This window comes from Schistocerca americana, chromosome X (genome assembly GCF_021461395.2).
Source record: "Schistocerca americana isolate TAMUIC-IGC-003095 chromosome X, iqSchAmer2.1, whole genome shotgun sequence".
NCBI classification, from domain to species: Eukaryota; Metazoa; Arthropoda; class Insecta; order Orthoptera; family Acrididae; genus Schistocerca; species Schistocerca americana.
This window is the reverse complement of record NC_060130.1, coordinates 350,369,196-350,387,017: the sequence shown is the minus strand read 5'-3', so window position 1 is coordinate 350,387,017 and position 17,822 is coordinate 350,369,196. Positions and strand designations below refer to the sequence as shown.

General features: G+C 42.3%; 1 protein-coding gene across 1 annotated transcript in view; it reads right to left on the bottom strand.

Moving 5' to 3' along the window:
* Positions 1–17,822, bottom strand: part of LOC124555462 (facilitated trehalose transporter Tret1-like) — a 292,707-nt gene that overhangs the window by 23,471 nt on the left and 251,414 nt on the right. The window contains exon 3 of the mRNA XM_047129385.1: positions 1,054–1,126. Coding sequence (XP_046985341.1) covers positions 1,054–1,126 — 73 coding nt within the window. The remainder of the gene's footprint in view (positions 1–1,053; positions 1,127–17,822) is intronic.

Below are 17,822 nucleotides of genomic sequence, written 5' to 3'. Positions count from 1 at the left end.
GGCAGATAGTTTCAGTGTGCCAGAAACTTTCAAAGTAGTGCTAATTTCGCTGCACAGACAACATTTATTTTGAAACTGCCCTTTTGCTTACAATAAGAGACTGAATCAATTCATTCTGCCTACCTCACAACTTTTCCTAAAAAAAAAGAAAAGTCTGTGCCCAGTTCTCCTCTCTGAGACAGTAAATAAAATATTCCAATTTTCTCGCACTTCGCTTCTTTCTCTTTTCATTTCTAAAGCTGTAACGTCGCTTTCTTTACCCTGTTTTCATTACTTGTGCTTTGTCACATTTATCATTCTCTACCTCTCCCACTCTCTCTCAAGTCCGTCGGTCTCTAATTTGTCTTTTTTCTTCTACTTTTCATTAACTAATATAAGCTTTTTCAGCTGTACGTACTATTTTTGCCAACATATATTTCACTGTTATTTCTAAGTGTTGAAGTCCATAATTGATGTAGGACGTCTTATAAAATATGTGTCGTGATAAATGTTTCCTAAAATATGTAAAATGCCTGATTATCTGTAAGAGAGGGACAGATTTCCCTGAGGTTGCCAGGATAAATAAATAGATAAATACGAGTCGTATTCCTGAAACTTTAACTGTCACTTCGTAAAAATAAAGTTGCGAGATTAATTTTTTGTATGTTTGCAGGCACATGACAGCCGTTCTGGTACCCAATGAAATCCACAGTACCACAGCATGTCTCTAGATCCGTCAAAACAAAATGGTACAGCCTATGGACAACGCGGAACATCGTGCGGTAATTCATTTTCACTAGCAGATGCGGCAATTTCAGTGCTGTGGGAAACTAATCACCGCACGATACTCTACTTTATCAATGCGTTGCGCCATTTCTTTTTCCTCTAGCGACGCGCTGCGGTACTGTCGCCCAGGGGCTGCACCAGAACTGCCGAGATTTTGCTTTCAAACAGAGGACAAAATTAATTGCGTAACTTTATTTTTTCGAGGTGATAATTAAAACCTTTTGATTGCCGTCGTAAAATGGTAGCATTACGGACGCAGTTGTTCCGTGCGCAAGGAGAGACACTCACCAATGATGGCGGCCAGGTACTGCGGCCAGCGCACCGACGCTGGGTCCTTGTCCGGCTTCTTGAAACCCATGTCCTGCAACAGAGGAGGGCGAAGTGAGTGGTGAATGGTGAGCGCGTCCCAATGTGAAGGCGGCAGCTGGCGTAAAGGCGCGCCCTTACGTAACACCTTCCACAAAGACGAGCACCGAGGGCGCCGCGGAAACGGGTTCTTCCTCCTGACGTGCGCTCCGGCACCAGCTGGCGCCTGGCGCGCTCTTGCTATCTCGTCTTTATCATACGTAAGAGGTGCTGCAGCTATGCAGTAGGTTTCCAATATGAGTCTCCGGGTATTACTAAGAAGGACAGTTGATTCGGTTTGACACAGGGCGTACTGGCCCGGTAACAAATGAATCGAGAGTTACAGAGACAAATATGCTGAACAGAAATAACTGATAAGATGAAAGAAAAAAACTTATTTTTGCCTTCTTAAATTGTTTCACCGAGGATGATCACACAGCAGTTTGTATGTTCAAAAATGGTTCAAATGGCTCTGAGCACTATGGGACTTAACATCTGAGGTCATCAGTCCCCTAGAACTTAGAACTAATTAAACCTAACTAACCTAAGGACATCACACACATCCATGCCCGAGGCAGGATGCGAACCTACGACCGTAGCGGTCGCGCGGTTCCAGACTGAAGCGCCTAGAACCGCATGGCCACTGCGGCCGGCGTTTGTATGTTCGACCGTCGCCCGGATGAAAAAATAGTAATTACAACAATAAATGAAATTCAGCTTAAATCGCTGGATAGCGCTAAGACCACGGGATCTAACGGAGCTCCAGTCAGATTCTGTACTGAATACGCAGGGGAAGTGTCCCCTCTTCTTGCATCCTCTGTTATCCGCCTACTGAATTTTCAGAAAAGCAGATAGGCGGCCACCTTATGTGTGGTATTAGGCACATTCTGGGAAGATCCACAACCTCGGCCTCAGAAAATTAGCTTCACAAACAGCTAAAATACAATAGCACACACAGCAGAAGTTTAGACGGTTCAGAGACTTGGCGCGTATGACTTCTCCCCTTTAGGTTAAGTGACAACTGTGGCGAGAGGAAAACATCCGGCCACAAACTTAAATGAAAATAACTCTTCCAAACTGTGAAAACAGCGGGTGCCGTACTACGGATAAGCGCTAGAAAAGAGAGAAGAGGGGAAAGCAAGGACTTCCACGAAAATATAGCGCAGTTTAGGAACGTTAAATAGTTGGAGGTGGAAGAGCTAGTTTTTCTTATTGGACAATGTCTTTTCCTTCAGACAAGCCTGCATGAATTTCTGCGCCGGCTGGTGTGGCCGAGCGGTTCTAGGGGCTTCAGTCTGGAACCGCACGACCGCTACGGTCATGGCTGTGTGTGATGTCCTTAGGTTAGTTAGGTTTGAGTAGTTCTAAGTTCTAGGGGACTGATGACCTCAGTCCCATAGTGCTCAGAGCCATCTGAAACATTTGAACCATGAATTTCTGCAGGTACAACAGTGGTGTCAATCTGCAGCTGTATTAATATTACGAAATTTATTCGCAACTGCCATTTACTTCGACATCAACTGCATTCGATATGGAAATATTACCTACTGGTGACACATGAAAATTTGTGCTGGGCCGGGATTCGAACCCTGATTTCCCACTATCGCGTGCGGTCACCATCGCCAACTCGGTTATCCGTGCACACTTCCCGGACTGACCCAAACTTCCATATTGCCCACTGTCTACGACCCTACAGCTCCCAATATTACTTTCGTCCCCGCAACAGGGTTAATGAGATGTGTGTGAAGGAACAGATATTGTACAATAAGTATTACAAACCTAGACGGTCAGAATGACAATAACAATACCAGTGTCAAGCACGATTGTCTTATTAACCCTGTTGCTAGAATCCAAGTAATATTGCTACCAGTAGCGGCGTAGGTAGTTTGGCGTATGGAGGTTCGGCTCTGACCGGAGAGCGTGCGCGGATAGCAGAGTGGATAAGGCAACCACTAACAGTAAGCGGGAAATCAGGGTTCGAGTGCCGATCCCGCAAAAATTTTCATGGGTAACCAATAGGTAGTATTTCCGGAGCTAATACAGCTGATGTCAAAAGAATTCGCAATTGCGAATAACTTTAGTAGCTTTCGTTCTTCATCACTCTTCTGTATTAGTTTGCAAGGTATTCCGTGATGACAATAGAAATATTCAGAGACGATGAAGGACAACTGTATCCGTTTATAAACGGGACTCTGACTACGACTGAGTCGAAAGTTTCAAGCAAAACTTAAAAATTCCAGCTTTGTCGTTGGTCTATGACGATGATAAAAAGACAACTACACACATTTTTGTAATAACTTTATTTATATGCACAATTTGCACATGATGCCACACTCGCGACAGCTGGTATCCCAGCTTTTATGCAGGCATGATGTCGTCACTTCTGTCGTACCCGTTCTGTGTACTGGCGGAAGTAAAGCTCCGAGGGCGGGTCGTGAGTCCCGCCTGAATAGGTCAGTCGTTAATGCATTTGCTCACTAAAGGTAAAGGTTCAGGGTTCGAGTTCCGATGCAGCACACGGTTTTAATATACCAGTTGGTTTAAAACGCCTGGTGTCGTTCGAACAATGTCACAGGGTGCGAGAATTCTTAGGTCTCGACAGACGTCTCGTACAAAAGGCTTTCCCATGACCCATCTCCCTCTCCGTCCCACGAAGAAAGCAACTGTATCAGATTAGAGAGCAGATTGACGAGCTGGCCATGCACTTCTTGCACCGAGTAAAGTCCTCGTAAATGTGCGACAATTCCACAAAATTTGCTCTTCGCATTTTTATTTTCTGTAACTCTCATCGTCATGTATAAATTTGTTACCAGTATGTTCGATCAAATCGCGAGTATTACTACATGAATTCAAATGAGGATCCCCGGAAGGAAGACGACGTTCTTTTCGCGAGACATTGTTGAGAAAGATTAGAGAACTAGTATTTGTGACAGGCTACAGAACGATCATACTGCCACCAACACGGATCTCGCGTAAGCACCACGAAAAGAAAATGAGAGAAATCAGAGTTCGTGCCGAATCTTACACAGTCGTTTTTCTCTCGCTCCATTTGCGAGTGGAACAGGAAAGAGACTGATCACCAGTATTTCAATGTACTATGCCATACACCGGGCCGGCCGGTGTGGCCGAGCGGTTCTAAGCGTTTTAGTCTGGAACCGCGCGACCGCTACGGTCACAGGTTCGAATCCTGCCTCGGGCATGGATGTGTGTGATGTCCTTAGGTTAGTTAGGTTTAAGTAGTTCTAAGTTATAGGGGACTGATGACCTCAGATGTTGAGTCCCATAGTGCTCAGAGCCATTTGGAGTACGTGATTATAAGTTAATCTCGTCGACGAATTAACTCATTCGAAAACCCGAGCTCTTTCTGTTAATTTTTCTAATTAAGGTGAACGCCTAGTTGATACCGGTACTCACTGTGGAGGTAGAGTTGTAACTCTTCGTTGTCTTCCGTGCCCCCCTTTCCATCCTTCTGTCGGATTATCAGAAGTCTATGATTTACGCAACACCTGTCAATAATGGAGAGTCTCTTTATGCACGACTCGTGGAAAAATGCGAGGCACCACGCACTTTGCCTGGCGTCTCTGAGCGCCGTTCAATCTAACGTTGGCAGCGAGTAAAAGCCTACGTTTAAAGGGGAAGTGAGCACTTGGAACACTGAATGTGAGGCTGATTGAACCATTCGTAAATGCAACAAATGTGAAATGGGACGAACATCTACTATAGCTGACGTAATGAGCATAGCAGTCACAAAACTTGGAAACAAAGATTTTACAGAATACTTTCACAAGAACATTTTTTTAGTTTTTTCACACGAGACATCCTATCCTGGAGTATTTGACAGTATCTTCGATACGTTTAAGACAGAAAATAGCATAGCCAAAGATGACGTTAGGCATGAGAGTCTGTCCATTCGGTAATGTAACAATAGCGTCCTTAAAGGGTATGATATTTCCAGCAGATTTATTCACAGAGTAAGCTTTCATTTTATGCAGCTGTACAGCACACACAGCCACCTGAAAAAAAACTGATCTAAAAATCTGCTGAAATAATGACAGCCTTCACTAATCACGGTGACGTAATTTAACGGCATCATACAACGCGTGCAGAGAGCTTTCTATTCGGTGAATTATCTCTTACAATGTTTTCACTTTGCTTGGAGCACAGGGAAAGATAGAATAATTGCCAAGGCGTTAACCAGTTCTTTAAGGTTACGCAAAACATCAACGTCGACGGGATGGAGTTTCCAGCGAGTGCCACGTATGTTGTCAGTTACGTAACGAAGGTAAACAAAAACTGGGTACTAACCAGATGGAAAAACTTGTTCTGAAGAAGATGTAAGGAGCCAGGAGCAGGGCATTTAATATCATGCCACCCGAGAGCTTCTAACGCTATTGTCGAGTCTTAGCTCCGGCCAAGGGCGGCTTGCGCACTGAAGGTCATGAATCTCACGTTCTTGTAGCTGCGTTCTGGCTGGCGCCGCTATTGCTAATTGTCAGCGGAACGAAGATGATGGTGATGATGAGCGTTATCGTATGGAACACTAGGTGTATGCATGGTTGCATAGAAAGACTTTCACAGTAAAGTTTTATTACAGTTGTGAAATGAATAAGCAACCATATTCATAAAAAAGGTCTTCAGCAACATAATACATATTCTTTTCGTTGTTTTCAGTCTGTTGAGACCTTTCCTTTTTAGACAATGATTAGGACTTCTCTAAAAAACTGACACATAATGTTTTCACATCTGTCCTTGTCCTTCATCTGAGTAAGCTTTGCGAAGTTAACATCAACTTTCAATTAATGGGAGTAAAACCAGCACCCTTAGGTAATGGTGGATCTTCGGCCCACTTTTAATGATTTTTCTGACGTTTCTCGAGTGCTAGTGGCTGACATTGCAGAAAAGTTCACGCTCCATTGCTGGTGGTGGAGTGAGGGTGAATCTTCGACAACGCCAGCCACCCGTGCTGTTAAAACGTCAGAAATCCCATTAAAAGTCGACCGAATATGCCGAAAAGGAAGCCAACAGTCAGTGCGTCAACAAGGAGCCATGAAAGTCCAAAAGGATTGTACTGTCTTTGTCATCCACATCACACTTTCCATATGTACAACCGAAATCAAGTGAATAAAGTCCCTTTAATGAAGAATGTATGATAAACAATCTGGCTTCTTGAGCATGGTTAGCTGCTTATGATGTGTGGCGAACGATTTTACTCTAAGCATTAAAATATCATTCGTGGTACGTCTATGAGCGTTGTGTGCGAAAAATACCTGTTCGCAAAATTACTTTCTCAGTACACGGGATTCAAACTTAATCCGTAGTTTTGCAACTTGCGACTTGTACAGGGAAGCTAAGTAATGGGCTAGGTTCCGTGGAACAACTGTATCTAAACCCTAGCACCATGCAGACTTTGGTGTTGATGTTGTTGTTACTGTTGTTGCAGTTTTTGTTTAGCCCTTTTCAGTCCGAAGACTGGTTTGATGCAGCGCTCCACGTTACTCTATCCTGTGCAAGCTTCTTCGTCTCCGAATATAACTACCACAATCTACATCCTTTTGGCAACCGATTCCTTCTTCAACTTGTGCCACAAATTCCTTTTCTCGCTAGGTCTGCTCAGTAGGTCCTCATTAGTTACGTGATATACACATGTAATATTCATCATTCTTCGATAGTACCAAATTTCAGAAGCTTGTATTCTCTTTTTGTGTGAACTGATTATCGCCCATCTTTCATTTCCATACAAGGCAACACTCCAGACAAATACCTTCAGAAAAGACTTCCTAGCATTAAATCTGTTTTTGATGTCAACAAATTTCTCTTCTTCAGAAACGCTTTTTTTAAACGATGGCCCGTCTGCATTTTATATCCTCCTTACTGCGGCCATCGTCAGTTTTTTATGCCTGAATAACAAAACTCATCAATTACTTTTATATTTCATTTCCTAATGTAATATCCTAAGTACTACGTGAATTAATTCGACTACATCCCATTATCGCTTATATCCTCCTCTCAAAACACTGTGCGTTCTGCTCAATTGCTCTTCCAAGTCCTTTTCTATGTCTGACAGAATTACAATGTCATCGCAAACCTCAACGTTTGTTTTTCTTCTCCCTGAACTTTAATGCCTTCCCCAAATTTTTCTTTTGTCTCCTTTACTGCCTGATCAATGTATAAATTGAATAATATTGAGGATAGGCTACAACCGTGTCTTACTCAGTTCTCAATCACAGCTTCCCTTTCATGCCCTTCAATCATAACTTCTGCTGGTTCCTCTACAAGCTGTATACAAACTTTCGATCTCTGTATTTTATCCCTGCTCAAAATCTCATAGACTCTACACTAGTCAACACTGTCAAAAGGTTTCTCTGAGACAACAGATGCTATAAACGTAGGTTTGTCTTTCTTTAACCAGCTTCCATGATAAATCTAAGGGTCAGTATTGCCTCGCGTGTACGTACATTTCTCCGGAACACAAACAGATCTTCCCTGAGGTCGGATTGTACCAAGTTTTCTTCTTTCCAAACTGACAGGTCGGTAATAATCACACCTGTCAGCACCTGAAATTCGAACTAATATATTGTTCTTGAAGTGTGAGGGTATTCGCTTGTCTCATATCTCTTGCATAACAAGTGGAGTAGTTTTAGTCATACCTGGCTCTCCAAATGATATCAATAGTTCTAAGGGAGTGTAGTCTACTCCAGTGGTTTTGTTTCGACTTAGGTCTTCCTGTGCTCTGTCAAATTCTTCTCGCGTTATCATATCTCCTGTCAGCCATTCTAAATACTCCTTCCACCTTCTATGCTCAGCACTGGTTTTCCATCTGAGCTCTTGATATTCATACAGCTGCATTTCTTTTCTTCAAACATTTTTTCTGTATCCTTACATTTGTCCTCTAGTCACTCCTACTCAGTCATTTTGCGTTTCCTGTCAATCTCATTTTTAAATGTTGGCATTCGATAGCGCTGCGGTAAGCTCCTTCAACTACAGAGTGCATTCTGCTTTTCTTTTTGTACTTGTATTGTCTGTTTTGAGGTAAATGATGGTACTTGCTTTAAAAATGGAATGATGTTGGTATTGTATATTACCACGTTGCTTCTATGTTATCAGATGAAGGACTAATGAAATACATGAGAGAGATTTGGTAGTGTTTTATTATCGCAATTTCTTTACTTATTCGGGAGGACGACGGTTCAATCCCTCGTCTGACCATCCTGATTTAGGTTTTCCGTGATTTCCCTAAATCGCTCCAGACAAATGCCGGGATGGTTCCTTTGAAAGGGCACGGCCAACTTCCTTCCCCGTTGCTCCCTAATCCGATGAGACCGATGACCTCGCTGTCTGGTCGCTTCCCCAAACGACCCAACTCAACCCAATCTTTACTTATCTCCTGGTACTGGTCTCATGCTGTGCTCCTCCCACCAAAACGTTTACGTACTCTGTTTTATGCTGTTATTTATACGTTTCTGAAAGTCGCTGCTTTCGGCGTTGTCTTCTTGGAATTTAAATGATCATTGTAATACTGTGCCATGAGGTTACAGTAATGAACATATAGTGCAGCGCGAATACGATAGCTGACAACAATGCACTTTGACGAAAGGGAATTACTAGTAGTGAAACAAGGTACCCTCGGCCATGCACCGTATGCTAGTTTTCGGAAGAGGTCTATGTATACAGATGTTGACATTAATGACTGATTCACGTCGATATTTCCTTTAGCCAACTCCTTACGGTTTTTGTACAAGTTCTGTAAGCAATATAATTTCAGGTATTGTTTGCGCGCTTAAATTGGTGAGTGCCACTGACGTATTCCAGTACTGAGTATTGTGTTTTCTCTGAACTCCTTGATACCGGACGTTGATAACAGGCCACTGGTGCGTGTTCCTTAGCGGCGTAGCGCACATTAACTTTTACGATTCTTCGATTCGTCTCTTATCAAGCATCATCATCCGCTCTTGTGGTCTGTAACAGCTGCCATTCGTGTACACAGTTGCGGCCAACAGAAATCCGCTGTGAAAAATTGAAACCCAGCAGGCATCCCCGTGAAGTGAAACAATAATATGGTGATGGGCTGACAAAGCCCAACTCAAGACTCGCCCAAAGGAGACACATTGCGGTCTACTTGAGCGTCCAACTAGCTTCTTAAGCGCAACTACATGATAAATCGGGAAAAAGTTTTGCAGGAGGATGAGGCAACAATGGTAATCATAACTTGAGATGCCTAGAAACCATTAAAGCAATGTTAAAAATGGAAACAGAGTAGAAATTGTAAGTTGATAACGTGTCTACATCTATATACATAAGCCTACTCCACAAACCAGCATACGGTGCATGGCGGAGGGTACCTTGCAACACTATTAGTTATTCCTTTTCGTCTCCCACTCGCAAATGGAGAGAAAGACAAACGGCCCTCTATATGCTCCCGCACGACTTCTAATTTCTCTTATTTTGCGTTCACAGTCAGTAAAAATGATGGCATCGGTGGCAGTAAAACCGTTCTACAGTCTTTAGTAAATGCCGGTTCTCTACACTTTCTCAGTAGCGTTTCGGAAATAGGCCATCTTCTTACGTCCACGGAGTACTATATGTTTTCACGTAGCATTTCTGTAATGCTAACGTGTCGATCGAATCTGCCGGTAATAAATCTAGCAGCACACCTCAGAACTGCTTCGAAGTCTTCCTTTAATCCAACCTGGTGGGAATCCCAAACACTCGCGCAGTGCTCAAGAATGGGTCGCACAGATCTTCTGTACGTGCTCTCTTTATAGATGCGTTACACTCAACGAGAATGCTGCCAACAATTCGAAGTCGACAATTCGCCTTCATTACACCCGACCTTACGTGCTTGTTCTATTTCATTTTTCTTTGCAACGTTACATATTTTGTGTGTGTGTGTGTGTGTGTGTGTGTGTGTGTGTGTAGGTGGAATGGGTGGTGGGAGCGCCTTGCACTTTCTCTCTTATTAAGAAGACTTAAATAAACTTAACATGGGACCAGTAGTCACTGAAGTAACAACAAGGGATTAAAATAATGTAGGAATTTTAGCGAGTAATATAATGATTGCTTGTAGGAGGCGTTGTCAGAAAGAGCAACTTCTGAGCTGCAGGTAGCTTATATCAGAAATATATACCTATGTGGGAACTCCGCACAACACCGTACTGTCTGTGGTGGAGGGTACACAATGACCCAGGATCGTTTTAATATCATTATATTCGATTCATGGGTTGCGTACGTGGAGAGCCGCTGTCGGTATGCCTCCTTGCAAAGCCTAATGTCTTTCAATAAGCAATGCGTATACTGGAGGAAGTAGCTTTTTCCTTGATTACTTGCGGAAAGCGTACATTCAAAATTTTAAGTGTGGTCCCTTCGTGACGTACAATCGTCTTGCTGTAGCTTCCCCCGCTGGAGTCTGTTGAGCGCTTCTTTTACGCTCTCGTGCTTATAAACGTGTGGCGAATCGAGAAGAGAGGCCCCTGTTTCAAGCTTTCGTCTCCCTTCCGATAATCCCAAAAAGTAAGAGTTTCATATTTGTCAGGACAGAGGCTATATGACGACTTATTTCGTTGATGAATTACAGCGGAACATTAAATAATGAAAATGTATTTTCACTGAAGATAATGTATTTCTCAGACATGTAGATTCGTGAATGCCTTCATCATATCTTCCTAAAAATGATTCAAATGGCTCTGAGCACTATGGGACTTAACACCTGAGGTCATCAGTCCCCTAGAACTTAGAACTACTTAAACCTAATTAACCTAAGGACATCACACATATCCATGCCCGAGGCAGGATTCGAACCTGCGACCGTAGCGGTCGCGCGGTTTAAGACTGAAGCGCCTAGAACCGCTCGGCCACACCGGCCGGCATATCTTCCTACATTCTATCATATTTGGTGATCTCCTTACTCGCCAGATGTCGATAAGTTGAGCGAAGAGCTACTGTAGCACTGTAGCACTGCACAGACTAAATTAACTCACTGTAGTACGGATTCTGTCCATGACACTATCCTCACTTCAGAACCTTAATGGGCTACCACAGGTCTGGCCTCCGTGTACTGGTGGCACTTTGTACCCAAGTAAGAACTAAAGTTCGGTAAAATTCCTCCACATATGAATAATTTGTAATGACACGTGTCCTTGCAAGTATAGTCTTCAGAATACGAAACCTTTTTATCAACTCACAGCTAGCTCTTATAGTGCCACAAATCAAAAGCCGGCGAACATGCTAATTATACCAGCGGAAAAAAAGGTTTACACCTACGCACAGTAGCCGAGAGTCGTTATTAGCACGAAAACTCAAATGGGCGCATCACTTGTGGGTTCTTTCCTCGTGCCTGCTTCTGAGTTTCGACTGGCACTTGGAGTCGTGACGGCCGTTTACCTCGTGACCCGACAGTCGTGATTGAACGAAGGATGCCGGAAAAAATTATCTTACAGCAGCTGCTGCGGGGTCCCATTAAGTAACCAGTTCTTACGCGGATTTCTTTTTAATAATAAAACAAAAACATTTTTGTTCCCGCTAGACTTACTCTTGCTTATAAATGTACGAATATTACAACACTTAGAAGGATAACTTTATAACACAGCTTAGGGACATAAGCAATACACAAATAATTAGTACTGAAGAACTGTGCATAATTTTCAGGTCACGAATTCCATCTGGTGTTAAGCCTGCACGCTGTGCAATCGGAGCCACTAAACATCAAATGGTTCAAATGGCTCTGAGCACTATGGGACTTAACACCTGAGGTCATCAGTCCCCTAACTAACCTAAGGACATCACACACATCCATGCCCGAGGCAGGATTCGAACTTACGACCGTAGCGGTCTTGCGGTTCCACACTGCAGCTCCTTTAACCGGCCGGCCACTAAACATCGTTGTATGAAATCAAAGAAGACCGTTTGTGGTCCTGAGGATTCTCCCAATACGTGGTATGTATGCGGGGCCACGAAACATCAGAAGCGGAAGCTGGAGAAGCGTGACGAATAAGTTATCCATCAAGTGTATAAGGAACAGTTCATAATAAGTAACTTTACGCCCAACATGCCCTCATCTCACCGAAATACTGTCTGCGGAGGGGCAAATGTTGCTGAATTATATTATTGCGACAAAATGGAAAACTCGTAGGGACACAGTTCAAACATTCAAATAATTATTCGCTACGACTTACAGTTCATTACTTATACAAGCTGTCTAGTTGCTTTTATGGGTAATTAGTAATGTTAAAAGTAAGAACTGTGAATCTCACATCACCAGTGTTGCTTTTTCAGTGTTTGTAATTATATTGCCGGCCGGAGTGGCCGTGCTGTTCTAGGCGCTGCAGTCTGGAACCGAGCGACCGCTACGGTCGCAGGTTCGAATCCTGCCTCGGGCATGGATGTGTGTTATGTCTTTAGGTTAGTTACGTTTAATTAGTTCTAAGTTCTAGGCGACTGATGACCTCAGAAGTTGAGTCGCATAGTGCTCAGAGCCATTTGAACCATTTTGTAATTACATTCCTAGTGTTGGAGGTGAACTGCTGTTTGACAATCACTGAGTAGCCATAGGCGTTTGTCTTGGATCTTTATACTTATTAAAGACAATAATAGTAAACTAAGTGGACAAAAATTGAAATAACTGCACACTCTAAAATACTGATCGTCATTTGTAAACAAAGGCCACCGTCGATACTGACTGATATAGTAGTGCAGTGGATGTCACATGGTCTAACATTTTCTAACAGTAAAAACTGAATCTCTTTACGTATTTCACAGCCGGTGGGACACTAGAATCATAGTTTGTTACAACCAACAGATAAATCCGTTCATGGTACTAACTGTACTTAACAAACTTCTACACCTTACGGAACGTACGAGATACCAGTATTATTGGCAAGCCAATCGGAGAAGCACCAACAGAGAAAATACGAGTAGTGCATAATGTTTTTGTGTTATTAGCTAGTTTTATGCAAGAGGGCTAGCTTCAAAATTTGAAGAAAAAGGAACACAGTTCGTTCATCTTTTTCCCACACCCTGCGTTAAAGTGCAATAAATGTAAACAGGGTAAAAACTTCTAAGTTTTAGGGTGCGCATATTTTGAGACCTTAAAATGAAAAAAGAAGTCGTGCAAAAACTTAAATTAGGTTCAGCAACTTTTGCAACAAGAATAATTGCCAACTTATTTTCATTCTCTGGGCCTGTCTTTGCTCGTAACTTTGAGTGTCCTCCCATTAAATAACTATTACAGTCTGCTGTGTAGCATCTAGAGGAAACGTCTGAAGTGTAACTGCAGAAGTATTTACCTACGATGTATATCTGAAGCAATGTTTACGTCGAACCCGAGGAAGGACCCGAGAGCACAGCAAAGACGTTCCGGAGAGCGAGAGATGCGACTAGGTTTCAGGAAAGTGAGCTCGGATTCGTCGAGAAAGCAGTTAACGACGAAACCTTATCTGCCTTTAATTAGACTCTCCCTCTGCGAGCAAAGCAAAACGCGAGCCAGCAACAATCGCCCAGCGAAAGGCTTTTGAAGTACCCCTTCTGGCTGCGCGGATCTTTGTCTCGACCGGTTTTATTCTGAGCCCACGCCACAATTTGTAATTTAGACTCTCCCACTGCTTGTAGGTTTTGGGTACTGTTATTACACGACGATGCATAAATCATAGCTTTCCATGGTACATGTGTGACATTCATTTATTGTGTTTTCCGAGCCCATAACAAAAATATACCGCCAAACGCAGGGAGCGTACGACTGATTTAGTTTTATTTACGGAAGTAAAGTATTCATGCCTGTCGAACTTATTACTCGGATCAATCACTAACCATTTCATATATTCCATTTTTGTTGTTAATGTAGTCCATTTTTAGTTCAACTGTTTGACAAATAATGTGTAGCATTCTTCTTGTATGTCTCGCACCATAGTCATGAGTGTGAGACTAAAGTTTCAATGACACTGTAAAATATATTTAGTGATGAACATAACTTTCAATAGCTTCATAGTTTAAACACGTGCTTGAACTCAGTATAGAGCAAAAGGTAAATACGCTGAATAATAGCTCTTCTGACATATACCGGGACGTATTTATTTAAAAATATAACGTTTCGAAAGGTCTACTTTCTTGAAAGAACACAGTTTTTCGTTTGTTTCTTTTTGTATATAGTTGGAACAGATTAGAACGTCTAACACCGTAGTGACAAGTGTTATTCGAGAATTTTAATGATATGATAAGGGTACTGTACTCCATACTATTGACCAAATTTCCTGAGGGAAAGTCAACTGTTACACTTATCATTAATTCTCGAGTTATTAGGGGTGTAGTCTACATCTACAGCTATACGATGCGTGTCGGTGGGCACTTTAGATACAAGTGTCACCTCCTTTTCATGAAAAGTTACGAATGGTTTGGGGGAAGAACGATTGCTCGTAAGCCTCTGTGTGGGGTCGTTTCTCTCTAATGTCATCTTCATGATATTTTTGCGAGATATATATATAAGAAGAAACAATGTATATTGGTGGACTCTTATAGAAACTTACGTCCCCGGACCTGCAACAGTAAACCACACCGTGATACAGAATGCCTCTCTTGCAGCCGGCCGGAGTGGCCGAGCGGTTAAAGGCGCTACAGTCTGGAACCGCACGACCGCTACGGTCGCAGGTTCGAATCCGGCCTCGGGCATGGATGTGTGTGGCGTCCTTAGGTTAGTTAGGTTTAAGTAGTTCTAAGTTGTAGGGGACTTATGACCACAGCAGTTGAGTCCCATAGTGCTCAGAGCCATTTGAACCATTTGAACCTCTCATGCAACGTCTGCCAGTGGAGATGGCATAATATCTCTGTGACGCTGTCGTGCTTACTAAGTGAACCTGTACCGAAACGTACTGTATTTTTTGGACCTGCTCATTTCTTCTATCAGTCCTATCTGGTACGGATCTAAAACTGCTGAGCAATATTTAGTTCCTCGAGTATTGTTTGCGCAAACTGACATGGTAAGAAAAGGAGTTACGACATATAACACAATACAAGATTGCGCTCTAAAAACGCAAAACACGGAAAACTCTGTGGCGAATTTGATGATGCAGTAACTTCTTCTTTCAGTAAAACGCGGATATTTTGTTCGTAAATATTTGATGATTAAGACAGTCAGCTAGGAAACCTAGGCGTAGCAGTTAGCACTGTTTTTCAGCTGAGCTGAAATAAAACGAAATAAACGAACAGGAAATACTTTCTTGATGTTGAGTTAGACAATGACGAATTGCGTCACTACAGTTATGAAACCGCAGCTCTGATCATCGTCAGACGCGGAGCTAGCTAACCGCAATGTACCCGCACAGTCATTATGAATCTTTTTCTGACGTTTCCTACTTGGACCGGAGATAAAATACATCTACAGACAATTATCTAACGACTACCTTGACTTTAAACGCGCGTAATTTACATTAGGTCTAACCGTGTCTGGTACGAATATCAATCGAGATAGACAACTAACTGTAACTTCATCGTTCCTATTGATCTTCCCACTCGGCGTTACTTAGGACAGTACTTCCATAATCTGGTGTATTTATTGAAATTAACAAGATATACACGATTTGTACATCTGACTCTTTTGGACAGAGTGTTCCGCTTTCTACAGAAAATGTACATACTTGTAGAATCCAGCCTGTGGCTACTGAAATAAAACACCACAGTTTTCCCAGAGAAGTCTATCTGTTGTTAATTTAAATAAAACCATCTTGATGAAGGTATCACCCTGCAAAACACCCAGTTGGAATATCAATGAAACTGATTGCCTACAGTTATTTGGTATTTCAATTGCCTTTCTTAATGATAAATTTGAAGATAAGTGTTTTGTGAAATTTTAGCAGAATTAGTGAGGGGATTTTGAAGGGTGGAGTTTTAGACGAACAGATTTGCGTAGCAATTGCCTATAGCAGAATGAAGGAAGTGCTTTTAGCCAGTGCGTTGCAGTAGCTTTTGTATGTGCAGATTCCAGTACCGTGAAATCTTAGACTAATTTATAAATGTAATATCTAACTCGGAATTGCAACTGGTTATTACCAGTGACAAGCTACACTGCGTATAAACTTACAACACTGATCTAGCCTTAAATATGTAGCAACAACTGTGTATAGTGTCTCAATAAGAGAATCAGAGGCAGCTTTTCTACGAATAGCCTTTCAGAATTTGGAGCAAAGGTATAGAAATCTGTAATCTGCAACTTTGACAATGGTCCCTGGGGAAAGAAGATGCTTCGAAACATAGTGGTAGGCGGGATAATAGTTAAAGCAGATGATCGCCATACCGGGAGTAAATGTGGATCTAAGCAGAGCAGCGGTCTGGTTACGGATGGCATCTACGCTTCGAGAAGATTCCATGACGCGCTCTGGCTATTTAAATCAGACTTGACCTGCCAGGGTTGAGCGAGATCCTTCAAACCGGTCTGACGCCTTCCTTGCACAGTGTGGGCTGGTCAGGGCAGTAGCTGCGGCTCGTAATCGTGTTGCCGCTGTTTACTGACTTGCTCAGTTCCAGATTTTTAGCAGTGGATATGCACCTTTAGTCTCCTACCATGTGTGGTCATGGAGTCTCTCTCAAATGTTCTTTCTCGTTGCAGGTGATGTAATGAGTCTCAGAAAAATCTTCATATATGTTATATATGTTAATTAATAGCGAAAACTGACACCGTTGAAGCAAAAACGTTCGACTAAACATGGTTCCGCAAATGAGCCGTTCGATAATGTGTGGTTATGATACGCCACTGCCTTCAGTACGAAATATTGATCTAGTTAGGACAAATGTTTTCATAATCTAAAAGTTTGCAATGGGCTCTCCTTAACAGTACTGCTTGAGTACGTTACATACTACTGTTTATTGTGCACACAACCCTGTTAAACGAGATATTTCACGCACCGTCCTCGCTTTTAAGGGCAATAATGCACTTGCTTCTGCAGTGACTTGCGATTGTTTCAAACATCTCCGGATCATCTCATAAAAGTTCACAAGGCAGTACCACTATCTGTTCTAGTTCTTAATCCGCATAAGCGGGAGTGCTGTACACGTCACTTCTGAGAACACCCCAGACAGAAAAATCTTGAGAATTGAGTGCTGAGATACAGGTCCTACTCGACCTGTCCATCTTGGACCATATTGACGAGTTTTATATCTTACATCAGCTGCCGAATGTGCTGGTGACCGATCAGGCATGTACTACATTCCCTAACCGTGAGCCATGTGTGAAATTTTAGTACCATTACATGGGGCTTAATTGAAAAGTTTATATTTCAAATACATTCGTACTAACTAGATCAATAGGTCATAGAGAACTTAGTGGCTGGTTGTAAACACACGTTCGCAGTTATCTCTCAAACGGCTCGTTTGTGGATCTATGTTTTCCGGAAACTTTTTTTCCTTTTATTATCGTACACTTTCAGCCATGTCAGTTTCCGCTGTTAATTATTACACGCCTAAACGTACAATCTATCAAAATCGTTTTGTGATCCAGGTGTATGAACGCTAGACATGACGTTCAAAGGGTGACTGACATAATGAAGACTTTACAAAGTAGACTAGTGTTGGTAACACTATCCCCACCTTTGTTGTTTAAATATTTGTGTACGAGTGCAAACTTTTTTGCTAAAGACGCGAATGGTAAAAATTTCGGGAATCAACGTGAGGGAGAGGGGGAGGGAGAGGGAGAGTTTAGGCATTTTTGTGCAGGCAGAGTCATGGTTTCCGTAGTT